General features: G+C 38.5%; 1 protein-coding gene across 3 annotated transcripts; it reads left to right on the forward strand.

The window, feature by feature from the left end:
• On the forward strand, positions 1-27,377 carry CLEC2B (C-type lectin domain family 2 member B). 3 transcript variants are annotated; one of them, XM_070410702.1, is made up of 6 exons: positions 1-376; positions 9,401-9,475; positions 12,007-12,176; positions 18,253-18,356; positions 19,545-19,688; positions 20,698-27,377. In XM_070410702.1, exons 1-5 carry the CDS (start codon positions 301-303, stop codon positions 19,657-19,659), a joined length of 540 nt encoding a protein of 179 aa, XP_070266803.1. In that variant the 5' UTR covers positions 1-300; the 3' UTR covers positions 19,660-19,688; positions 20,698-27,377. The 3 variants fall into 3 exon arrangements, with proteins under 3 accessions (XP_070266803.1, XP_070266804.1, XP_070266805.1); XM_070410703.1 differs by having other exon boundaries at positions 20,714-27,377; XM_070410704.1 differs by having other exon boundaries at positions 12,013-12,176.
• The last annotated feature ends 255 nt before the right edge of the window (positions 27,378-27,632 follow it).

Below are 27,632 nucleotides of genomic sequence, written 5' to 3' on the forward strand. Positions count from 1 at the left end.
TTTTAAATCTTTATTGTTGACATGTCCCTCTGTTTCCTCCCCATTGCCCACCTCCATCCAGTTTCTGGCCAATCCCAGGCCTTCATCTTCTCTTTTTTTAACTTCCTTACTGATTCTTTCTAATTTCCTTTCACGCGGCGAGAGTCGACCAACTACAGATCTTAGTCGTACGGTTAGTTTCATTTTGAGAAATATTATTTAAACGTCTGTTTTCTTTTATGAAAGTAGGAAGACCATATCTTGAAGCTGTGTTGTAAAGACGACATTTTTGCTTTAAAGTGAAAACTTTGAAGAGAAGTTATGGAAAATAGAGTGAATAACTTGGCCTCATCTGCCCTGCAGGAAGGGGTGCCAGAAACCGATTCAAAAAAGCAAGGTAAGTCCACTTTCAATTGTGCAGAATCAAGGTGACTTTAGTGAAATTATGAAGCCTAATGTTAAAAACTCAGAAAAACTTAGAAAACATGAAATGAGTTTTGTAGTTTCTCCCATCACGGCAAAAAAAAAAAAAAAAAAAAAAAATCCTATTGAAAAATAGAACAACAAAATTCAGATTTGTAACTATTTTGTTCTTTTAATTCAGATTCACTTTGTCTTAATTAAGGATGGAAAGGGATTAACAGTAGCTTAAAACTGTTCAAGACTTAGATTCACTTTAATTTAGTATTTAATAATGGTACTACTGGAGAAGATGTTAAATATATTCTATGTACTCATTCAATGACTAGAATACACAGAAGATATTAAAATTGGCCATTATTTGTGATATTTTAAAAGACTGTTTATAGGCTTTGAGGAACTCAAGAAATACTACACTTCAGATTTTTAATAGCAGAAAGATTATCTGCCTATCTTACTCTTATCTAAGTAATTGCTTGTATCCTGATATTTTTGAGGATGTTTCTGGCAACATTAAGAAGGATGAGGGAAGAAAATGTACTAAAAAAAAAAAATACTCTCAGAAAACAACTAGGAATTACTTGGATGTATTAAATAACAAACTCAGATCCCAATTCTAAATCTGACAGGAAAATCTTTTCAAGTTATTTGAATAGAGCTATTTACAGTCATACTATGGTGAAGAAGAGAGGAAATGAAACTAAAATGCATAATATCTAGCAATCCATGATTTGGAGATTGTTGTGAATTAACATTTTCCACTTAATTTTATTTCAACCTACCAGTACATGCAAATCAAAAATTATTGTTGCAGTTCATATCAGAACGCATACTAGAATCCTCTCTTTTTTGTTTTTGATAATTTAATAATTCTTTCTAAGGTTAAATCAAAGAGGGTTGGGAAAAAAATGGAATCAAATATTGTATGGTAACATGAAAATACCTGAACAAAAAGTTTTAAGAATACTTTCTAAGCCATGCATAAAATCAGTGTTAAGTTCAACTTTATGTATCAATCAACAGTTTGGACTTATATGTTGTATGTGTAAATAAATTCTATATACCACACAAATATATTCTATAAGTTACTTAATATTGTATTGCTTTGTTTTGGGGGAAGCAGCAAAAGTTATGCTCCAGAAACTGATTTTGTCTTTGTCACAAAAATTTACATAATACAGATTCGCTGTGGTAATATTAATAATTTCACAAGCCAATAACATACAGGATAATATCGCTTAACATGAGAATAAAGAAATAACATACACCCAACCAATGATAGATTATTAATCTATTCCAGGCAAGGGGGATAAAAGAATAAAGTCTAAATTTAATACGAGGTGTGGCTTTTTACACTTAAAGTTATTTAGGAAGGACAGCTATCAAAGGAGAGCTGATTTCCAACTGCCACATAAAAGTTAAAGTACCCTGTTGCTAGGGAAAAAAAAAGCAGGTGTTGGTTGCCTCCTTTTTTTCTTTTTTAATATATTTTTATTGATTTCAGAGAAGAATGGGGAGGGAGAGGAAGATAGAAACATCAGTGATGAGAGAGAATCATTGATGGGCTGCCTCCTGCACATCCCCCACCAAGGATCAAGTTCGCAACCTGGGCATATGCCCTAACCTGGAATTGAACCAAGACCTCCTGGTTCATAGATCGACACTCAACCACTGAGCCACATGGATCGGGCAGCTGCCTCACTTTCTGTATTGCCAACGAGATAGTAGTCCTTATCAGTAGGAGCTAATGCCCCAAGGGTTTTGGGAGAGTTTTGGTGAAAGGGAGTATAGTCAATAATATTGTGATAAATTTGCATGATAACTGATTACTAGTGTTATTGAGGTGATCACATTGTAAGGTGTATAAGTATTGAGTCACAGTGCACACCTGAAACTAATAAAATATTGGTTACTAACTATATTTAAATAAAAATAATAAAAATGAAAAATATATAAATTAAAAGTTTAGGAAAGAGTACGCTCACCCAAACCAAAACTTTCAAATAGTTCTCACAAACTCTCAATATTTATAGCCTCAATATCTCAGTGACAGCTGAGGTACTTATCATGACAATAGATGAGATGATAACATGCTGAAACAACTTACTTCATTCTCATATCAACTTTGCTTCTAAAAAGAACTTATTTTTTTTGTCTTTGTCATAAAGAATGAATTAAGGCAACTTCACTTAAATCATAAAGTGAATTTAAAATTACATTAAGTCATATCTATATGTATAATAGAGAAATATGCTAATTAACCGGGATGCCGTAATGGGTCAACCTGACAGGAGGAGGTTCCATGCACAGCGTCGATAGGGGTCTCCACGTACCTGTGCTGAGGAAGGGCCTGATCAGCAGCAGCCTCGGCTGCTTCAAGGGCCAGAGAGGGAGGCAGGGCTGGACCGGTGACTCGAGGGTGGAAGGGTTCTGCGCAATTTCAAATCGCACGCTAGGCTCCTAGTTTGTGTATAATATTATATATAAAATATATAGATATATCACCTGAAATTATAAACACCCTTGTAAAAGTAATAACAGTGTGTGATATAACTTATTCGTATGTTTATTTTGGATTTTATTTTTTAATATTTCCTTATTTCTACTTATTGATTGTTTATGATTTTTTTTCAATAGATATTAGCTAGAAAGTAGGGTATTTTGTTTGACTTTAAATTCATTGACCCTTTCCTTTCAACCCTCTTTGGAGAAGATTAGATTCAGAAATTGAGAAAAATTAGTTAAATCAATGGAGGAAAAATAATTGGAATCCTTCACAATTTAGATTATCATAGAGGTTAATTAGAACTATTTTAGTTATATTGTGTTAACCAAAGAAGAGGTTCAGCCTGTAATTCAGAACAAAAAATATTTATCTGAACAAAAGGAGTTGCAATCCTGGAAACACAGATGCAGGTGGCAACTTAAATTTTGTCCCAGAGAGAACAACAACAACAAAAAAGCATAGAATTTTAAAAACACAAAAACCACAAAATGTACTTTTTTCATGCAAATAAATGATTGCTGGCTAGGTTACCAGGAATTGTTTATGCAATACGCTAACAAAGGAAGCAAAGACTAGAAGGAGGAGGTTAAGCCAATATGTGTTCATGACGCAATTGGTGTTTTAGGATTTTTATGAGTCAGCCTGGGGCTGAGTTTAGCAATAGGTTAAGCAACTTAGTAGCATCTTTGAGAACAAAGGCATAAAATGTGCATAGCCCCCCACCCATTCCTTAATGGGCTCCAGACTCTAGTTTCAGTAACTCTCTTAGCAATGCTTATTCCATTTTATTTTCTCCACTATAATTGTTACTTAAATAGTTTTTTTTTATTGAGCTGTCTTAGGATGTTATGTTTTTTATTTACATTCTTTTGTTGAACACATAAGGGCTGAACAACTTTGAAATTCATCTATTTTTAAGTTAAAATTTACTTGACATATAGTATTACATTAGTTTCAAGCATACAGCATAGTGATCTGACATTTACATATCTTATCCATGGGCTCATCACACTAAGTCTAGTAACCATCTGTTAATACGAAATTTATAGTGGGAGACCAATATTTTCTGTTGTTTGGTTTTTTGAATAAGAATAGAAAGGAGGGCCTTGTATAATGAGAGCTATTTAAACTGATTGTAGAAAACTAGATTTTAGGGCTCAGAGGGAAAGACTTCCAAAAGAGCCTGACTACCTACTTAAAATAATGAATAGGAAAATGTACTTCAAATTTTCATTTAATATGGCAGTAAATAATCTTTACCTCCTCCCATACATAATTAAAATATGGAATGATGGGACAGCTAACACAAGAAAAAATAAGAAGAAAAACTGATTGTACTTAATTCCTTTTAAAAGGCAGACCTTCTGAAAACAACATATTTATATTATTCAACTTAAAAAAGAGATAGTGTTATTTAATGGTTGAAGAGATATATGCTAAAATGAGGTAAGAAAATAAAGTTATACATTGTAACTATTTGATCAAGATTTTCGAACCTGTGATATTGATAATATCCTTTTGTCCACCATACCAGTCCATGGACAGATAAACAGACTGCCATCAAATTGACTTGACTGATGGCATAGAAACAGGGGAAACAAGTATTTGTTTCCAGGATACCTAATATTTGAATAAAATTAATAAGAAATTAAATAAATTAATGAGATGATATTTGAAAGGTGATTAAAAGCCTGGACTCAAGTTCTGAACTGCGCCATCCATATACAGCACCAAAAAAGGCTGAAAAGACAGATGTATGTCCTGTTTCTCCTCTTCTTGACCTTGGCTACATTGGAGACAGGGTCTTACTAGGAACAATCCCTTCATTTGTACTTTAGACCGCAACCCTCTAGCCTAGGCAAGAATTCTTTTTAATTTAATGATTTCATCCCCCTCCTGCAGGCATCTGCAATGTATCCCTTTACTCTAGATCAGTGGTCGGCGAACTGCAGCTCGCGAGCCACATGCGGCTCTTTGGCCCCTCGAGTGTGGCTCTTCCACAAAATACTGACTTCTGCCCATGGGCCACGAAGTTTCAATCGCACTGTACGTGTGCACCCCCCAATGGTAGGAGAGAACTTTTAAAAACACGAATTTAGTAATGCCAAACACATGTTTAAAAATTCAATGGCTTCCCATTATACTTAAAAGAAAATCAAGATATTTTCCAATGCCTTCAAAGCTTAACATCATTTAGCTCCTTTACTCTTACCTAGTCACGCTTGTTATATTGTTCTTTGCTGCATACTTTTAATCTTTTTCCTGATTCAAGGCACCTGCACTTGCTGTTCTTGTTGCTTGATATGTTTTCTCTTGTTTATTTCATTTGATTAATGTCCAAAACGTCCATGGAAAACATGTGGCCCATAGTTAACATAAATCCTGCTCATCTGAAGGATTAGAACCCAGATCCATATATCTAAAACTACCAGAACAGGGAGGCTTATTATCGGCAGCGCAGCCACAATACAATTGTTGGACCAACAAAACATGATCATATTTTAAAGTATTAATTCTGTCAACCCAAAGTAGAAATAAATATTGTGGGCTATTTGAACCCAGGGATGTTTTCTTAAGCGTGGGCATTTTAGACAAGTATCAAGGACCACTTGTGGATTTGGTGAAGGCCAAATATGCTCTGGACTTTTTGGACAGGGTCAACTATCAAGGACATTTGGGTATAGACTAAATGTCTTTGTGGATGTTTTATTTTATGTATTTATGTATGCATCGATAGATGGATGGAGTGATGGATTTATTTATTTATGTTAATCCTCACAGGATGATATTTTTCCCATTGATTTTTAGAGAGAGGGAGAGAGAGAGAGAGAGAAATATCGATGTGAGAGAACATTGGTTGGTTGCCTCACCCAGGACCTGGCTGGGGCTGAGGATAGAACCTGAAAACCAGGTACGGTCCATGTTCTTGACCAGGAATCAAACCTGTCATCCTTCGGTGCGTGGGCCCATGCTCTAAACACTGAGGCACACTGGCCAGGGCATTGTGGATGCTTTAGACAGGGCCAAGTGCCTTGCAAGATTTGGTGTACCTGGCCACTGCTCATATTTTAGGTCTTGGTTTTAACATCATTTCCCCAGAGCGACCCTCCTACCTTTGCTTTTTAGGGTCTCCCACCTTATCAATTCAGAGGACCCTGTTTATTGCCTTTCTCATTCTTGTTGCAAATTGTAATTTTTAAATTCATTTTTATCAGTTTGTCAGTCTTTCCCAAATGTACCTTCCAGGAGAGCATGCATGCATTAGGTCTTTCTTGCTTACTATTGCATTCATGGAAACTAGCACATAGTAGGTGACTTAACATTTGTTAAAGGATGAAAGAATAAACAAACAGTGCTGGTTCAAAGGTGAAGCATTGCAGATCCTATAGTTCATGCTTATTGTGTAACTTTGAAATTCTGGCCAGGAAGAAGAAATGCACAGCTGACAGGCATTTCAGAAATTTGGAAGAAATCTATAAGATTAGACCCTACTCCATAATTATATTTCTCAAATAGTTAAATAACAGTTGGGTGGCTCAGAAGCAATGCTGATATTCTTTTGCTGCATTTCTTTTCCCTCCTTATGGTACTCTTTAAAAAATATTTTATTTTGAATTTTTATTGGTACTAGTATTTTCATGTATTGTTCATGATAATTTAGATTAGTACCATACTTTTGGAAAAGTATTTAACCAATATATATCAACTTATTTATTTTTAAAATTTTACCTTAAAAATATAATTAGATAAGTATTCAAAAATACATTTAACCTATACTTATTTAGTTCTGGTTGAAAGAAAAAGGAATGACCCAACTTAAAGATCCATAAGAAGAGGATTAATGTTTATTCTAAAGGCATAGCCACATAAAAAAGTTTTATCAGACATTAAAATTGTTATGTAAAATTACACTTTTGCATGGTGGATAAATTTATCTGTTGCTCTGAATGAACAACCACCCCAAAGTTTTAGTGGCTAAAACAACAATCCTGATAGTGTTGTAGAAGACCGGAGAAAAACCAAGAAATGCTTAGAGAAATGGAGTTACACAGCTTTATTATGCCGGCGGACTCAGAGGAGGTTGCCTCTCAAATTCTGAGCCAACCAATATGGTGGAAGCCCCTCTTTTATCTCCTTTTGGTGTCTTTGTCCTCCAAATATGCATTATACTTTGGGAACTTTCACAGGCTTTGCAAAAAGCCCAAGGTGTTGGGGGTCTTGAGACCATATCTAAGGCCTGGCCTGGCACCAGTGCTGGTAACCCCCCTCTGGGGACTGTGTGCTATTCATGGTTTATGGCCTCGGTAAAATGTGAGCATTTAGGTAACAGGTCTTGCAAGACCAGTTTGTGGAGAAAGGGGCAGTGACTTAATTATAGGTTATCAAGAATGTACATTAGATTGCTGGCACAGACACAGATTGCTAGCCCCCCAAATATCAGGGTTATATTGGAATTAGCCTTTTAGCCTTCTCATTAGTGCTGGTGGTTCTATGGGTTAGGAATGTGGACAAGATTCTGTGAAATGGCTCATCTCCATGTTATACCAACTGCTATATTTGGGCAGGGCCTGAGGATCCAAATGTGTTCACTCACAGATTTAAGCCTTAGTGATTGGATTCAGCTGTTTATCCACTATATACTCTTTCTCTCTCTCTGTCTCATTTTTAAGACAGTAACTGGGCTCTAGACAACTGAAAATAGAAATTGCATTATATTTTCAGGCATGGGCTCTAATGTGCTAGAGCCAGTGGTTCTCAACCTTCTGGCCCTTTAAATACAGTTCCTCATGTTGTGACCCAACCATAACGTTATTTTCGTTGCTACTTCATAACTATAATGTTGCTACTGTTATGAATCATAATGTAAATATCTGATATGCAGGATGGTCTTAGGCGACCCCTGTGAAAGGGTCTTGTTCAACCACCAAAGGGGTCGCGACCCACAGGTTGAGAGCCACTGTGGTAAACTGTCATTTCTACCATATCTTATTGGGCAAAGCAAGGCACAAAGCCAATTCATACTCAAGTGTCAGGAAATACAGTGTACTTCTTGATGGGAGAAGTAGCAAGATCATGTGTGCAAGGGATGGTAGACACAGGAGGCGCGATTCATTGGGCGCCATTTTAGACAGTGTACCACAGTAGTAAGAACACATTGTTAACTGAAAATATTAAATTACACGACAATGGGTACATGATAATTGTACTCATTTAAGATTATGTGTATTTTGGAGAGAGGTTATATGTGTGAAAATAGAATTAGAGAGATACATAGATGGAAGGATGTCAACTCAAATGAGAATGCTAATTTTGTCTAAATAGTGTAAATTTGGATGCATTTTAATAGTAAATATTATTTTTAATACATATACTCTGGAAAAAAGTATTCAACAAAAGAATAGTTCTTTTCTTTACTAGGTGAAAAAAGAGGAATAATAAACACTCTCAATATTTATAGTCTATCTTAAGGTAACTTTTATAATTTTTTTAAATTTACAATAAGGATAGTGTATAATCATGTAAAATAAAATTATTTCATTTTTAAAAAGTTATGTACCATTTTTCTCCCCAAATGGGCACTAATAAAAGAAAAACAATTTCTGGTCAGAGATGAGTTGTGTTCTACTGATTTTGCCAATGAGAAAATATATACATCCAGAAAAAAATAATGACTTACCCAAGTTCCCATTGCTTGCTTGTGGTAAAAATTATAATCCCAAATCTTTTGATTGATTATTCTATGACTTTTCAAATATGCTATTCAGTCTATAATTTAAAATAAACTTTTCATTAGTCGAAAAGTAGATTTTCTTAGAAACATTAAAAGAATCTTAGGGTGTCCTGATGTTTTACCATAAAGCATTGATTTTCAAATAGTGTACCATGGCACACTGATGTGCTACAAGTATCTTTAAAACATGTAATACCTGACTATTTAGCCAGGGTCACTGACCTCTTTTTCCTTAAATTGTCAAATAAAAAAAAATGACAACAATCAACAATATCCATCTGCTGTAAATGAATCAAAATTATACCTATTTTTGTCAGATCAGCAAAAAATATATTTTCTAGTGTGCTGCAGCATTTTAGTAGTTAGTTTATATGTGCCATGAGATGAAAAAGGTTGAAAAATCACTGCCATAGAGGAAAGGTAGTGAAGGTCTGGGAGTGGCTCCAGGCCTGAGGAAATTCTGGCCTAAAGACACATACATCTTTGATTCCTTGGACTATTACAGTAAAATCCATGGTAACACTTGAATTGGATATAAGGATGTCCTGAAAAATTTCGAGCAAAAAAATAAAAATCAGAATTTTTTTCTCATATGACAAACAGGAAAAAAATTGTTTTGTGTCATTTCCTTGTGAAGTAGCAGAATAAAATTAAAAGTAGCAGAATAAAACGTAAAGAGGTTTTTAGAAACAGTTATGAGTACAAACTTCAGTTTTTCTTGTAGCTGTTTCTTAATCTTAAAATATTTTTTTGCTGTTTTTCAGGTGTTAACAAGTATAAGGTGTCAACTATTGGATTACTTGTAATTAGTTTCATTTTTATGGCCTTATTTATATATGGTGAGTAAATTTCATACTTTATTTCTTCATCTTTTTTTTCTTTTCCCCTGTTCAGGGCTTTCTTTTGAAACAGGAATTTTAGGGGAATAGATGCAGGCTTAGGGAGTTTTTAGAATTGGGGTCCATGGGAAAACGTAGGGCTACAACTTGGGAGAAGGTACATCTCCATAACACCAGGAAGCCAGGTGCAGGGAGCAGCAACAGTTGCATTTACATAAGACAAGGGAGCTGGAAGTAGCCAAAAAGGTCTATATTTACAAAATAAAGAGGAAGGAAGAAAGCCCAGAAAGAAAAGAACAATGGAGAAGGGGGGCATCACACGTCCCATATGAGGTTCCACCTTTGAGCCTAGGAGTTACCCTAGTAACCAGTCTTAGGGAATAGTGCCAATCAAAGGGGATATCAAGGCACCAGGATCTGCAGCCTTTATAAGCCATAGGGGAAAAAACTCAGTGGGACCCTTTTCCCCCTCCCCACGTGGGAGTCCATTATGTGGGACTCTTCCTCTCCCCACCTGGTAGTCTGTACTTGCCCTTCAATCAATTTCCACCTTTGCTGTACCACTTTCTGTCCGTGGATTCATTCTTCGATTCTGGTGGACAAAGAATCTGGGTTCCACTCCAAAAATTCCACTTCATTATTAAATGATTCTTTTTCTTTTTGTTTCATCATGATCTTTTCTTATCATTTTCACTCCCTTCCCTTTAGTCACGATATATTTAATGGTATCGATGAATGAGTTATTATGAAATATGCGACCTATGTAAGGCATTGGGAGATGCAAAGATTAAGACAAAATTGTTCACCCTGATAATGATAATCACTATTTTGATTTCGGTTGCATAGGTTAGTTTTTCCTATCTAAAACATTTCTACATAAATAAAATCATGCAATTTACATGTATCCTTTGCATCTCATTTCTGTTGTTCCACATTATGCTGTGTTATTCTTCCATGTCATAACATGAAGCAAAATTTCATTGACTCATTGTGGAAATGAGTGTAGATAATAATTCAACCAATAGTTTTCTCTCTGTACACCCTTAATCACCAGCATCCCATTTATAACTGGTGATTAGATTAATGCGTTTAAAGCAAATGACATTGAAAAATCAATATGATGATATCTCATTCTTAAAGTACTGCTGCTTTAGAACCATTTTTAAAACCAAAAATTGACTCAAGTCTCCCTGTGTTCAGAAAAATAGACACTATAAATGTTTCAAGACTAGGACTTTAACACAAAAATTAGGAATAACATTATTATGAGAGGAGCTGTGGAGTTATGGTCTGGAAAGCTGTATCGCTGGAGGAGAAATAGTCACTAATAACTTTGGCTTAAACCACTAATGTTTTAGGAGAATCCAGAGATTAGAAGAAAGTCTAAGAAGCTAACACGTCTAGCTGCCAAAGCTACTCATGAAGAGACCTATGAACTGCCAATGCCCACGTCTTTAAGAATAATGACTTCTGCTTCACTTCCCGTGTGGGTTCTTTTCGTTGGTTAACCCAGAACTAATGGGTTACCTTCTTGACAATAGGCAACCTAACACACGCCTTGTTAGCTACATATTCTGTTTTATTCTTTCCATTACTTCCTTAGCATTTAACATGATTCCTGCATTTTTACAGTCTAGTTTAAATTAGTATTTTTATTACGTGCTGATACTGCTAGGATTTTATTATATTTCATTTACCCATAAATGACAAAGGTGACTTAACACAAGTGAAATTGACACAAATAACAATGGTTACTCTGAAATGCCTATGTATCATTGAGGTTAGAGTTAAAAGTGTATCGCAAATTAGTGAGCTAGATAAGATGCCTTAATGAGCCAATTAGTTAGAAGTCATCTTTATTGTGTGCTGGTTCAGAGCAGAATACCTCTGTCAAATTCTGAACTAACATAGGAAAGAGTATTCCCTTTTTATATCCTTCTAGGTCTTTGTATAAGTTATTTTTGCATCAGCTTGTAACCTTGAGTATATATCATATCTAGCAAACACCTGTCATATATATACAGACAACTTGAAACCTTGAGGACATATCATATCTATACAGACACCTGTAACCTTGAGTACATATCTATACAGACACCTGGCATCAGTATCAGCATATCAGTTCCTTATGTTAGTTGGCTAGCTTGCAAGGTCAGACAATTAAGTTTATCTTTTCTATTATTCAAGCTAAAAAAACAATGTTATTTTACAGTCTAAAAATAACAGAGGGACTAGCAAAAATATAGCAGAGAATTTCAAAACAACAGAGAATTCCAAAACATCAGTTTTAAACAGCAGTTTTTCCAAAGGAGGGATTACTATTATGCTTCAAAAGGAATATGAGTGTCCTGTCAAATCCTGAGCTGCTGTCATTTAATGTAACAGGAATTTTTAAAAAACATGTTATGTGGTAGATATGCAATTCTAATCATGATTATAAACTTTTACATCACGATCCTGTCTTTCCCCAATAATCTCAAATACAGAGGTATATTATTTCATCTGGTTCTTAGACTATGCATTTGTCTCAGTTCTAGGTAAATCCAATCCTTCTACTCAGTATTTTTGCCCAGATGGTTGGATTGGTTTTCAAAATAATTGCTATTATTTCTCTAAACAAGAAGGGGATTGGAATTCAAGTAGACACAACTGTTCTACTCAACATGCTGACCTAACTGTGATTGACTCTAGAGAAGAAATGGTAAGTAAGCTAATACATATAACTTATGAATTTTTTGTGTGTAAGGGCATTGGAAATATTCAAATTCCATTATGATTTTTAAAACTTTTTACACATGCCTATCTTTGTATATGGAATATTAAAGATGTTCATAGCAGGCCATGGAAGATACCTGATGATATTTTGTTTGGATCGTGTAACACATCAAGTTAGTAGACTTGATAGTTATCTTTATATTTTAAGGAGTATAAATAGAAGAGCTTGATAATATTTGGAAACCTTTTAGTCCACAAACAGACAACTGCTTCATGGTGGATGGGATTCTTCATTCCACCTTCCTCTGACTAATCACTATTGCTTTGCTGTCTGCCTCTTAGCTCTAGTGACTAAGCTCTCCGAATCTCCATCATAGCACTCACTACTGGTAATGCAATAGGTGTGTAATCGAAAGTTTCCCCCTAGACCAGAGGATGAGCTTCCAGTAAATAAATATTATGCTTTATTTGAAATTATATCTTTTGCTGTAGCATAAGACAGATACAAATAAAAATTTAATGAATATTTGTTGAATAAATATTATTTTCCATGACAAATTTTTTAAAAATTTATCATTATTATTGAAAGTATTACAAATATCCTCTTTGTTTCTGTTTCTCCTCCCCATTGACCCCCTCCACCATGAACCTGCCCCTCTCAGGCCTTCACCACTCTATTGTCTGTGTCCATGGGCTATAAATTTATGCATATAAATTCCCCAGTTAATCACTCCCCTCCCATCCCTCTCCCTGCCTTCCCTCTGACAATTTTTTTTTTAGTAAAGAGAATCTCCAAGAATAAGAGATTGAGAAACTCTGTAACTCTGCACTTGTGAAATGTGTTATTTCCCTAAATCACATTTACAGTAAACATATGGTTTTGCTTTTGTCTAATCTCTTTAAAAGGGTCAATATAAGAAATAATGTAATTTGGCTTAAATATTTTTGTGAATAATGTACAATTAAGAAGCATTTAAAATATAAAGAGTACAGCACAGCAGTCAACATTGCTAGGATTGTATGTTATTTATGTGGTGAACAGTCTATTTAGATAATCTGCCTGATGATTGGTACAAATTTAAATGAATGTGAACCAGACTGGAACAATTTACAGATCAGTGCAAGGAAAGTAAACTATTTTGGAAGCAAGAAAAGGTATGGAAACCTAAATAAAATGTGAAAAACTAGATATGTTAAGAGCAGACACAGAAAGTAAAATATGCTTAAATGAAAGAGCTTCTATAAATAATCTCATTCATGAATTTTGCAAGACTTTTATAATGAACATTCTGAGAACTATTTGTACTGCCTTTTACAGTTTCTCTTAAGGAAAAAGAGGCTAAATTACCAGCAAAATGGAAAAATAATGAACGTTAATAAAATTCTTGAGGGATAAAGAAAGAACAAGGCATACTGTTTAAACTCTTCACTTACAGGAATCATGTTGGCAAAGACTGAAAAAATAGTGAATATTATGGAACACTAAGAACAGAAGTACACAACAATAGTTTTGAGCTTAAGGGAAATCATTAAACATAGCAAATAAGAATAATTGTACTATTTGGATTAAAAAAAAACTGATCATAAAATATCCTGATGTATTTTGAAGATTGTTGATGCCTGTTATATACTACATAATCTGGGCAAAATATAAGTGACCAACAGGATGAGGTAAACCTGTCTGTGAAGGAGTGATAAAAGTAACATATACAATAATTTTCATATTTTTATTGATTTTAGAGAGAGAGGAAGGGAGAGGGAGAGAGAGAAACATTGATAAATGCCGCAGTCTTTTCACAGCAAGGGTTCAGGAATCTGGAGAAGGGGCTGCGAATAAATGGATAAATAGACAAGAAATTTAAATTTGGAAGGCATTTTGGGGGAGCCAGGGGAGTCTTAGCTCTAGTGACTAAGCTCTCAGAATCTCCAGACCCATGACTTTTTATTAACACACTAGTGGCCCAGTGCACGAAATTCGTGCATGGGGGTGGGGAGGGGTGTCCCTCAGCCTGGCCTGCACCCTCTCCAATCTGGGACTCCTTGGAGGATGTCCGACTGCCAGACATCGACAGGGATCTGGCCTAAACCATCAGTCAGACATCCATCTTGCAATCCGGGACCACTGGCTCCTAACTGCTCACCTGCCTGCCAGCCTGACCACCCCTAACCACTCTGCCTGCCAGCCTGCTCACCTCCAACTGCCCCCCTGCAGTCCTGCTTGCCCCCAACTGCCCCCCTTGACAGCCTGCTTGCCCTCAACTGTCCCCCCTGTTGGCCGGTTTGCCCCCAACTGCCCCCCCGCCAACCTGATTGCCCCCAACTGCCCCCCTTGCCAAACTGCTTGCCCCCAATTGCCCCCCTTTCCAGCCTGCTTGTCCTCAACTGCCTTCCCTGCTGGCTTGCTTCTCCCTCCTGCCCCCCCTCCCAGACTGATTGCCCCAACTGCCCTGCTCTCCTGGCCTGATCGCCCCTAACCACCTCTGCCTCAGCCCCACCACCATGGCTTTGTTTGGAAGGACGTCTGGAAGGTCTCCCAATCTAATTAGCATATTACCCTTTTATTAATATAGATTTTTCCCTTTAGCAAAGCAGATATACATATCAAAGGTAATGTCTAGTAAGCAATAATGGATTATCAGGTTAGGGGAAATTCCTTCAGCCATTCCTCCAGCAGCAGGTAAACAGGAAAGATTATCAGTTTAGGGGAAATGCCTGCAGTTGTTCAGCAGCAGGTAATAATATACACATATTTTCAGCCCTGCTGAAGTCCCAAGATCCATCAGCCTTCTGATGAACTTCTTGCATAATTATGATCTGCTGGAATTTGCTTCCAGCAGATAAAACATCACATTGATCAGCTGTCTCCTGCACGCCCTCTGCTGGGGATAGAGCCTGCAACCCCAGCATGCACCCTGACTGAAAATCTAGCCTGTAACCTTGGGTGTATGGGATGGCCCTCAACCAACTGAGCCACATCAGCCAGGGCAATGAGTACACGAATTTTAAAACTTTATGTAAAATAATTTAAAATATTATATATATATATATATATATATATACTAGTAGCCCAGTGCACAAAAATTTGTGCACTCGGGGGTGAGGGTGAGGGGTGGGGCCAGACCCCTCAGCCCGACCTGCACCCTCTGTCATGTTCCGGGACCCCGGCCACTCCTGACCTATGCACAGGCTTACAGGCTTGGGCGGCCTGGCTCCCGAGGCCCCATTTTCTCAAGAGAACAAAGTTGGCATTAGTTACAGCCCTCACAGAACCCAGTACACCGCATCTGTGCATACAACTGCCTCGTTCATGTGCCTGCTTCGCCCTACTGAATTACTAACATCTTGAGGACATAGCTCTGTCTTATCCTGCTTCAACTTCAGTGCCTGGCCTGGTGCCATGGACCTGAGAGGGTTTGTTGAGTGAGTAAATAATGAGTGAGTGAATGAGTGAATGAATGAGCGAGTAAGTGAATGAGCAAGCAGCTAAGGGGCGGGAACTTCTGCCGTGTTGCCATGACAACACGGCAGAAGTTCTGGCCTCAAACCCGGCTCCCTGAAGCCCACCCTGGGAAAGCTCCTCCCTGTTCCCAGCGGCCTGGGGCCCCTCTCCTGGCTGCATACTGAATTACTAACATCTTGAGGATTTAGCTCTGTCTTATCCTGCTTCAACTTCAGTGCCTGGCCTGGTGCCATGGACCTGAGAGGGTTTGCTGAGTGAGTGAATGAGTGAGTGAATGAGGAATGAATGAGCAAGTAAGTGAATGAGCAAGCAGCTACCAGCAGGGATAGTTCACACTCTGCTCTGGGCTGCCTGATACAAACCCCTGGAAGTTCCTGCCCTGCTCCCAGCGGCCCCACTCCCCTATGCCGGCTGCATAGTTCGTGCAGGGCAAAGGTGGCCCAGATGTGCGTTTTGGCAGATCAGTGCATTAGCACCTGTCAGCCGGGGATCCCCCTGGAGGGCTGTTTGTCGGTGCGGCCAGTGGCAGATCGGTGCATGAGCACCTGTCAGCTGGGGATCCCCACAGGGCCGTTTGTGGGCGTGGCCAGTGGCAGATCAGTGCATTAGCACCTGTCAGCCGGGGATACCCCCCAGGAGGGCCGTTTGTGGGCGTGGCCAGTGGCAGATGGGTGCATGAGCGCCTGTCAGCCAGGGATCCCTGCAGGAGGGCCGTTTGTGGGCATGGCCAGTGGCTGATCTCTGCGGTCCCGCCAGCCCTGGTTCTGTTCCCATATGGGCTGCCTGCTGCCAGGGTTGCAAATAGCAGAACCGGATGGCAGCGAGGCAGGTAGGATGGCGCTGTCCCGCCCTGCTTGCAGTATACAAATTAGCAGCCATCTTGGTTGGCGGTTAACCACCATCTTGGTTGGCAGTTAATTTGCATATCACCCTGATTAGCCAATGGGAAGTGTGTCAGAGGTATGGTTAATTACCATGTTTGTCTATTATTACGTAGGATATATATATATATATATATATATATATATATATATTTAAATTACAAAACATGTCCTAAGTTAAAATGAGATAAACTTGTTTCATGAAATATTTTTTTGTTTATTTCCATCTACTTAAAATTATCTTGCATTTTTAACAATAAGCTATATGGCACCCCTGTGTTAAACAAATAACGATTAGTATTTTTTCATTGGACAGGTTCTAGAAAATGCACCTCCCAATTGCCTGTCACCAAGACCACAGCTACTTGAACATCATCCAATTTTTCCATTATTCAATAATTTATATATACACATACAGGATGGGCAAAAATAGATTTACAGTTGCAAGTACACAAAACAGTTTATTTTTGCATTACTATTCATTAATCATTGTATTATTTTTCATATGAATATATAGGCATAGGCATAGGCATAGATCTCCCCTGCTGGTTTCCAATATGTTTATCCTTACATATTTTTTCTGCCTTTAGACAAGCTCTTTGCTAAGTCTAGACTATGAATGTCTTTTTCTCCCTCACCCTCTACATGTATCATGAAATCTTCTCTTCCAGCTTTACCTCTTAGAGCGCATTCTATGTGAAAGCATCCCATAAAAACCAGATACTTCTTTTTTGTAAACTTGAATTTTAATTTGTGTTTATTATATTCATTATCTTCCCCTTAACTAGTAGGATATTTTCTAATTCTATATTTACATAATTTTTCTCACTAAATTAAACCCTTTCAATCCAGGGAGAATATTTTATTAATCTGTTTCTTTGTAATCCCAAAGCTTAGCTCAATGAAATGAACTTTTTAAAAATAAATTTATAAAATGCTGCAGAGGATGGCATATTAAAATGACAAAGGCTACTGTGTCACTGTTACTAGTATTAGATAGAAATGGACTATGAGTATTGTGAGTTGTCATGATTCCTTTATATTTATCAACAACTGGAAACATGGAGTTATATAATGTAAAGCTGAAATTGAGCTCATTTTCATGACTTGAAAATGAGCTCAATTTTAACATTGAAGGAATTAGAAGGAGAAAAGAACAAATATCAGGAAAAATTATCATTTCCCTGAATGACACCTTTTAAAATTAGAATATCTGCAAAAAAATACAATCTGATAACTAGATTATAAAAAAACTAGTTATCTGAGGGGCATGTGTGTGTGTGTGTGTGTGTGTGTGTGTGTGTGAGAGAGAGAGAGAGAGAGAAAGAGAGAGAGAGAGAGAGAATAATTTAATTTTGGGAGAGAAGTTGAAATAAAACACAACATGGAAATCAATATACTAGTAATTGCTAGGAACAGGAAAACCATTATAGTAAATATGTGGTGATTAAAATGAGCTTCATAACAAACTGGATTTCCATAGATGTTTTGTTTAAAAATACTGGAAGAATAGATTTTCATATTGAAAAATTATTAATTTGGAATCAGAAAGTATCTGAAAGAAAATGTTTCTTATATCTTTGTTTCATAAATAAGAAAACTGAGGGTCAGAGAGTAAAATATTTTTTATTTTCTGGTATAGCTTGGCGTTGAACATTTGTCACAATAGGCTGTATTAAAAACTGAGAAGTAACATTATGAAATTTATTTTGTCTCTAAAGGAGTTTTTAAGACAACACAGATGTATTTATGATCTCTGGATTGGGTTGGAGATGACAGAAAATCAAACAGGAACATGGGTAAATGGAGGAATATTTAACAAATGGTGAGTTTCTTTCTTTCTCAGATAATTTAAGTTCAGACATGGGTTAGCTACATTTCTCTAGAGCCCAAGATTTGAGCACATGTTAAAAAGATGAAATGGGAAGATTGTATCATGTACTAAGATTAACTCCAGGAGTCAACCAGAGAGGCTGGGAATCAAGACATAAGGGGAATCCTCAGCCTGTTGCATGGGGAGGACATGGGAGTGGGGAAGACATGGGGCAAGGGGAGGAAAGGGGACATACTTTAAACAACAAAGATAAATTTAAAAAAGAGAACTTGGATCATAGCAATTAATAAATATTCACTGTTGTTAATTTGCTTTAAAATATATATATATATATATATATATATATATATATATATATATGGAAGATCATGTACTTGATTATTTTGAAAATGAAGACCTAAAATTCACAAACACAGTCCAAAAGAATTTAAACTTGTGCCTGATTCTAAATGATCTTTTCCAATTCTACATCTATTTTTTCAAGCTTTGTGCTACCTGTTTGCTGACATATTTTACAGTTCATGATCAATTTGTTGTTTATTTTAACCTGATTTTACTTGCATCGATAACATAAGTTATCCTGAGCTTTGTATCTTTCATTTTCCAATAAGAAAAGTTGGATTGAAAGACCTGAACTCACTGCACACATGATCTCGGTGTAACCAACCCACAAGATGACTGCCAGCCACTTCACCACTTTAGTTTTTAGTCAAGGTTCTCAGTAGCAACGCAACTGACACATTGGACTGAATAATTCTTTGTTGTGGTAGGGGGGCACTTTCCTGTGCATTGTGGGATGTTAGCAGCATCTCTGGTTTTTCCCCACTCCATTTGTGACAACCAAAAATGTCTCCAGGTATTGCCAAGTGTCCCTTGTGGAAGGTGGGGGGAAGGCAAAATTGCCCCATGTTAGAACCATTGATTTATATGAACTGGTAGTTCCCCTGATTACATATCACTCACTTAATCTAATTTAATAAATATAAATGCTTGGAAGACAGACTCTTATGGTCCAATTTGGTGCAGATATCTTAACCCTAGCAAGAGAGTACTACTGGTATATCACAGTACACATTTTTAGGATTCGGGGCAGATATTTTTTTTAAAGATGTTATTGGACAAGGGAGAAATTATAGGACTCCCTAGTACATAGTGTTTAATGTACTCTTTCTATTATAGGTTTGATGTGAGAGGAAATGAGAAATGTGCTTACCTCAGTGATAATGGTGTAGCAACAGCTAGATGCTACACAGAAAGAAAATGGATTTGCAGGGGAAAAAAAAGTACTACATAAACATTTCTGCTTATGATTTATAACCATAGGTAATAAAGTTTTAATATCTTTTTTTCTTTCCCTTTGTATAACTTCACTTTTGTTAAATTTCTTCAACTTACTTTTTAACTTTTCATATCTCCTGGATCTTTGCTTTTCTATATCAATTTTAGAAGAATCTTGTAATTTCACAGAATCTATAGGTCAGTGTTGGAAATATTATATTTATAACATTATGTTCTTATTAATTTATAATATGTCTCTTTTTTTGTTAATCCTCACCCAAGGGCATTTTTCCATTGATTTTTAGAGAGTGGAAGGGAGGGAGGAAGGGCGTCGGGGAGAGAGAGAGAGAGAGAGAGAGAGAGAGAAAGAGAGAGAGACATCGATGTGAGAGACACACCAATTGGTTGCCTCCCACATGTGCCTCTATTGGGGCCATGGAATGAACCTGAAACCCAGGTAGAGCCCTTAACTGGGAATTGAACCCTTGACTTTTTGGTGCACGGGCTAACACTCCAACTACTGAACAACACTGGCCAATATGTATCTTCTATTGATTTTTGTCTTCTTATATAACGTACAATTTTTCTAAACAGTAACTGAAAATTATTTATTACATGCATCCTTATTTTATATATATAATTTTTCTCCTATTGGAGTTATGTAATTTATTGTCTTTTAAAATGCTTGTTTCTGTATAAAAATATAACTGCTTTTGATTATCTTTCTGTTCAACATCCATGCTGAAAGCTCTCACAATTTCGAATAATCTGTGGATTATTTTAAATGCTACAAAACATAGTATTTACTAACAAGCTTTATTTTTTTCCTGTGTTATAGCTATTACTTATTTCTTGTCTAATGAAAAAGGGTAAGACTGCCAGAGAGTTACTGATGGTGAATAGTGTTTAGTTGTTTGACATTTTAAGGAAAATGTTTCAAATATTTCAACATTAGTGGTGTTTTATCTAGTTTTTAAAAATATGATTTTAAAGTGAGTTTTTTTTCTTTTCCTTTTTTCTTTCTTTTTATCATTGACGCTATTACTACCATCAATGAATCAACAAAAAAGATGTGGAGGAAAGAGAACCTTCTAAGGCCTGCATTCCCACCACTTTGGAAAACAATATGGAGTTTCCTTTGACCTAATGATCCCACTTCTGGGAATATATCTGAAGAAACCAGAGATAACAGTTTGAAAGAATGCATGCACCCCTATATTTATTGAAGCATTATTTTTATTTATTATGTTTTTACTGATTGCAGAGAGAGGAAAGGAAAGGGAGAGAGAAATAGAAACATCAATGATGAGAGAGAATCACTGATCAGCTGCCTCCTGCATTGAACACTGCATTGAACAGGGAATTGAACACTGACCCCCTGGTTCATGGGTCGATGCTCAGCCACAGAGCCACACTGGCTGGGCAAGAACTCCCTTTATTATTATTATTTTTTAAATATTTATTGTTTTTAGTTTGGGAGGTGTTTTTTTAAAAAAAAATATAGTATTTTTTTTATTGATTTCAGAGAAGAAGAGGCAGGGAGAGATAGAAACATCAATAAAGAGAGAGAATCACTGATTGGCTGCCTCCTGCATGCCCCATAGTGAGGATCAAGCCCATGACCTGGGCATGTGCCCTGACTGGGAATTGAACTGTGACCTCCTGTTCATAGGTCGACGCTCAACCACTGAGCCACACCCATGGGCAACACTCCTTTATTATTTAAATATTTATTATTGAAAGTATTACATATGTCCCCTTTTGTCCCCCATTGACCTCTCCTAGCCTACCCTCGCCCCTCACCCCAGGCCTTCACTACCCTACTGTGTCCATGTTATGCATGTATGCATACATGTTCACTGATGGATCTCTGCCCACCCATCCACACACCCTCTCCTGCCTTCCCTCTGGGGTTAGCAATTTGCTCCTTGCTTCTATGTCTCTGGATCTATTTTTGGTTCATCAGTTTATTTTGTTCATTAGAGTCCACATATGAACTCCATTTAATATTGTTAATAATGCAGACCTGCTGGTAATAAATTATCTCAGCTTTTGTTAGTCTGAAAAAGTATTTTCCCCTTCATTATTGAGAGATATTTCTGTTGGATACATCAGATACCCTACTTTATATTTTCATAAGTATCATGCAATTTTTAATTTATAGTACCTATCAAAATTGATTCAATTAATATTTCTTGAGCATCTATTATGTGTCAAGCATTGCTTTGAAAATAAGGATACAACATATATCCATACAAGGCAAAAAACCTTGTTCACATGGAGCTTAACTTCTAGAGGGGAAAAATAAAATATAATATTTTGAAAGATGAAAACAAAAGCAAGTTATTTGAGAAAAGAAAGTTTTATTTTTATATTTGTCTGGCTCATTATTTTATTAATGTTCATGAATCAGGCTAGAACAGCGATTTTCAACCTTTTTCATCTCATGGCACACATAAACTAATTACTAAATGTGGGAACCCTCATAAAAGTGTGCCGAATGTTCAAGGCCAATTGGAGTGTGAGGGCCCTGTCCAGGGTACACCAGATGTTCAAGGCCAATCTGAGTAAGGACACAGCAATTGTATTCTATACACTACGCAGGGGTACTTTTCTATAACCCAAATACTGATGTCACTATAACCCAAATACTGATGTCACTATAACCCAAATACTGATGTCACTATAACCCAAATAAATACTGATGTCACTATAACCCAAATACTGATGTCACTATAACCCAAATACTGATGTCACTATTTGGCAAGAAGTCTCTTTTGACCAAGTTGGTACCAAGTGTGGTACTGACCAGCCGGTATGAGGGTGCTTTTACGTAGGGGTGGCTACAGGGTCAAGCTGCTTTGCTAGCAATGGCTGCTATGTTTACAAGGGCTCCTGTGTTTAGCAAAGGCTGCTTTGTGCAGCTACTTGGTGAGGCTACTTTGAAGAACTGTTTTTGTCTTAATGGCTCCTTGTTAGCAATGGCTACTTGAGCTACAATACTCTCCTATTGAGAAGGCTCAAAGGCTAATTCCAATGTAACCCTGATGTTTGTGGGGGCTAGCAATCTGAATCTGTGCAGTAACCTAATGTGCATTCTTGATAACCTATAATGAAGTCACTGCCCCTTTCCTCCACAATCTGGTCTTGCAAGACCTGTTACCTAAATGCTCACGTTTTACAGAGGCCATAAATCATGAACAATACATAAACCCTGGAGGGGGTTATCAGCACTGGCGCCAGGCCAGGCCCTTAGTTATGACCTCAAGACCCCCGTCCCAACCCACAGGGCTTTTTGCTAAGCCGATGAAAGGTCCAGAAGTCCCCATCCATATTTGGGGGACAAAGAAACCAAAAGGGGATAAAAAAAAAAGGGCTTCCACCATATTGGTTTGCTCAGACTCTGGAGGCAACTCCTCTGAGACCACTGGCGTAATAAAGCTGTGTAACTCCATTTCTCTAAGCTAGCTTGGGTTTCTTTGGTCTTCTACAATACTATATGCCCACGACTTCTCATATCTTCTCCATCTAATACCAGTTGTCTACAGGGGTACAGCCCCTCCCAGAAAAGGACCTGTACTCCCACAGTTGGCCCAGCAAGCAGAGTCAAGGAGTAAGGACTCCAACACTTGGCATCAGGAACAGGATTTTGGGATAAGTGTCCATCTACCCCGCTGGGGGTCATGTTTCTTCCAACCAGGCTGTAGTATCTGGTAGTGGTGACACCGGTAGCAGCAGAGAAGACTCCTCAGTCCCTGCGGACCAGATCCCTGAGGAGTGGCTGGGAGCTGCACAGCTTGAGAGAGACTAAGCCTCCGGGAGCCAGGAGCCAGGCAGAGAGGAAGGCGGAGCCCAGTTCTGCAGAGGCTACAGCAGAGGCCATTGAGAGCACCACCAGCATCAAGGGCCAGAGCAGGTGAAAGATGGCAGGAGGGTCTGGCGCCCAAGCCGCTGCTGTTTTGCAATGCGCATGAAGATTTGATTCTCTCTGCAGCCCCAGCAGTATGTGGCTCCATGGCCACCTGGAGTTCAAGAGGTGAGAGAGGGGCATGGCAAGGCCTGTGACTGTGAGTAAGACAATGCCTGCTCACAGCAGGGGTTAAAAGGGAGAAAATAGATCAGCGACCCAGTGACTGCTGCTGGCCCTCTGGATGCAGCTGCTGGTGGAGCAGTGACCCCTGAGAGTGCAGAGGGAAGGCGCTACCCCTGGACCAGATCGAGGAGTCTGATCTCTTAGACTTAGACTAAAAGATGGCGGAGGCACCCGGTTGGGGGGCCAGGAGGCCTCATGTTGAACTTGCTGATGTGGACTACAGTTTGCTCTGTAGTGGCCTGGATAGATATGCGGCCTAGAGGTTCATATAGACGGGTGCAGAGTAGAGCTGTCCCTGTAATGTAGGCAACTCTCTCCGGTACCAGGTTGACTCCCCTGCTACACTTCACGGTGCTGGCTATAGAGGATTGCAGCGATCATCTTGCCACTAACATTGGAGCAATATCCTATGTGATGGACTTGGCTGGTGCCTTCTTCTCCATGGACATGGCTGCAGAGAGTCAAGGACAGTGGCTTTTGCATAGGAGGGTTGACAGTGGACTTTGGTGGCCTTCTCTCAGGAATGTTTGCATAGACCTACCATTTGTCATAATTTGATGGCATGAGAGTTAGCTACCTGGGCCAATGTTTCACTGTGTTAATAATGTGTTAACCTTGAATCTCTTGCAGATTTGAACGCAGCTGCCAGCAGTTGTTACAGTCCTATGTTGGTCTTTTGGGGTGTTAGCAAGTGTCCAGTCCCCACCTGGCTCCATTGTTACGGCCATGTGTCAGTTGTCCCAGAAGGGGGCAATGTGGGGTTGAACCCCAGAAATAAAGGGCACCTAGCTGCCAAGAGGGCAGTTGCCCAAGTGGGCAGAGAAGGGTACCCATCAGGTTTTAGTCCCAGTTATGGAAGAAAACTGGGAGCCAATATTCTCTTGTTGGGAGACAGTTGGCAGCCATGTGTGCTGCCTTGCAGGCCTGTGTGACCATGCCCATGTTGGGAGTGGCACAAATCCCAACTTTAACAAAGTGGGGGGCCTATTTAGAACAAAAGGAAGTGGTGAGTTCCAGCCCTCTGTCACAGGAATTTTAAACCCTATTGGGTCCTGTGACATGAGACCCTGTCGAGGGATAAAACTTCTATGGATGAGCTACTCCCTAGTCCATTCCTAGAGGGTATGCCACCCTTCCAGAAGAACATGTGGTGTAAAGACGGGTCTAGTAGGGAAGAATCCTATTACACGGACAGCTGTGACTGTCCGTTTGGATAGTAATGAACTATGTTGTTTGATTCAGATACTGAGCAAAGTAGCCCTTTGGCCATTAGAACAGAAGCTGGGCTGTCTTCACAGGCTTAACTTTATAGTTGCCACGATGACACAAGCAATAGTGGCTAGTAGGCCATCACCCCACGTAAGGACAGGAAATGTGAGCTCCACCTAGGGGTGGACCCACCTAGCCTAAAAGATTAGGCTAGACCAGTGGTAGGCAAACTGCAGCTCGGCAAACTGCGGCTCGAGAGCCACATGCGGCTCTTTGGCCCCTTGAGTATGGCTCTTCCACAAAATACCGACTTCTGCGCATGGGCCACGAAGTTTCAATTGCACTGTACGTGCATGCCCTCATGTGGTATTTTGTGCAAGAGTCACACTCAAGGGGCTAAAGAGCCGCATGTGGCTGGCGAGCCACTGTTTGCCGACCACGGGGCTAGACAAATATACACAGAGGTATCTTCAGACACTGCATGTGCAGGTAAAAGCAACAGATGAACTGTGCAACCCAAGGCCTTCCCCCTTGACAGAGGGGGCACAGGGAGTGTGGACCTGGCCATAGTCTGTTACAAGGGAGGGGTCATGGGTGGCCCTCCTATCCCTTTGGGAAGCAGGTACAACTATAAGTTACAGTCGCACCCCTTGATCCAGTCCTGGCAATGTAACCAGTACCCTGCAAGAGATAGTTTAGTACAAGCCATACAAGCCCTCTCCCATGACCCACCCAAGACTGGTGGGATGTCAGGGATAATGAAGTTAGGCATTTGTAAGTTTACTATTGGGGCCGGAGTACTGGTCATAACATACTACAGTTTGTATTGTTGTTATAGGCTCCATGTTCAAGGAGCTGGCAAATGGGCCAGGGTATCCCTAGAAGACCATCCAGTGTAAGGGGTGGAATGTGGGCACCCTAATCAAAGTATGCTGTATGTTCAAGGTCAATCAGAGCAAGGGCACAGCGATTGTATTGTACACACTACACAGGTGTCTTTTCTATAACGCAAATACTGATGTCACTATTTGGCAAGAAGTCTCTTTTGTCTAAATTAGTATAAAGTGTGTTACTGAGCAGCCAGTACGAGGCTGCTTTTATGTAAGGCTGGCTACCCGTCAAGCTGTTTTGTTAGCAATGGCTACCATGTTTACAAGGGTTCCTGGGTTTACTACTGTATTTGCAAAGGCTGCTTTCTGCAGCTACTTTGTGAGGCTACTTTGAAGAACTCTTTTGCCTAATGGCTCCTTGTTAGCAATGGCTACTTGGGTTACAATAAAGGCTCTATTATATGCCCACGACTTCTCATATCTTCTCCATCTCATATCCGGCGTCTACAGGGGTTTAGCCTCTGGCAGAGAAGGACCTGGGCTCCCACAGTTGGCACGGTGAGCAGGGTCAAGGAGTAAGTACTCCAATATTATTCTGACAATCTGGCCAAAAAATAGGTATAATTTTGATTCATTCACACAGGAAATCTATTGTTGTGTTGGCTGTTGTCATTTTTTATTTGACACTCGGGAGGGGAAAGAGGTCAGTGCCCCTGGCCCTGGAGGCTTGGGGATGGCACCTTCAGAGAGGAGAAGAAAGTCTCAAGGGAGAAAAGAGAACCCAGCTTCCTCTTTAAAGGGTGTTGCAACACGGGAGAAAAGCTGTGGATTTCTACCACTCTGGAGGTGTTAGGCATAAACTCAAAGTTTATTATGGCATTTCAGTCTCAGATGGGAGGAACAGCTGGCAACATGCAAAGCAATTAAAGAAAAAAAAAAAAGAAAGAGGTCAGTGCTATTGACTAAATAGTCAGGTATTGCATGTTTTAAAAAGTCTGTAACACACCAATTGAAAACCTCTGGGCTAGAACATAGAGGCCAGTTCAAATATTGGCAAAGATGATCATTGGTATTCTACTGAGGCTATTACCATTAAAAACAAACAAACAAACAGAAAAAACTACAAACAAGCAAAGGATTGTGGAGATCAGGGACAGATGTCACCTTGAAGGGCAACTCTTGTGATTCAGTTTGGAATAATTTGATCATCAGAATAGAAAATTATGAACCATTGAGAAGAAGGCAATTTCACTACATCACTTCTCTGCTATTCCTGCCAAGGAGGCATAACTTGAATATAACCATGAGAAATAATCAGACAGATTCAAATTGAAGAACATTTTACAGAATCACCAGCTTGTAGTATTCAAAAGGTCAAGGTCATGAATATCAAAGAAGGCTAAGGAACTCTTCTAGATGGGAGGAGATTAAATAAACATCTGAACTGGCTGTTTTACTCTAAAGAACATTATTTTGATAATTGGCACACACTGAAGGTAGCCCGAGAATTAGTTGGTAGCACTGTGGCAATGTTAATGTGGATTTGGGTCATTGTATCGTGATTAAGTAGAATATTTTTGTAGGAAATATACACAGTATTATTCAATGATACCTGAAATTTCATAATTAAATACATCAGTTTGACAACTAATTCTAAAGAGGTTCAAGAAAAAGAGTTAGATCTTTATTCTGTACTCACAATCTTCTTGAAAGTTTTTAATAGTTTCCAAGTTTAGATAAAACTTTTATAAAATCTAAAGTAAACAGACAACATGTTTAACACTTTTACCCAGAATTTCCAATTTCAAAGTTTATATCATCAAAAAAAAGTGCTATTATTTAAGAAAATATTTAGAA

Source organism: Myotis yumanensis, unplaced genomic scaffold (genome assembly GCF_028538775.1).
Source record: "Myotis yumanensis isolate MYYU_CA2020_CCGP unplaced genomic scaffold, mMyoYum1.0.hap1 SCAF_3, whole genome shotgun sequence".
Lineage (NCBI taxonomy): Eukaryota > Metazoa > Chordata > Mammalia > Chiroptera > Vespertilionidae > Myotis > Myotis yumanensis.

What these genes read in the sequence shown, in the direction of transcription:
- CLEC2B (XM_070410702.1), top strand. Translation starts at nt 301, where the DNA reads ATGGAAAATAGAGTGAATAACTTGGCCTCATCTGCCCTGCAGGAAGGG. An exon ending in TATGGCCTTATTTATATATG is followed by an intron (nt 9,476 to 12,006) that starts GTGAGTAAATTT and finishes CATTTGTCTCAG; the next exon opens with TTCTAGGTAAATCCAATCCT. An exon ending in TTGACTCTAGAGAAGAAATG is followed by an intron (nt 12,177 to 18,252) that starts GTAAGTAAGCTA and finishes TTGTCTCTAAAG; the next exon opens with GAGTTTTTAAGACAACACAG.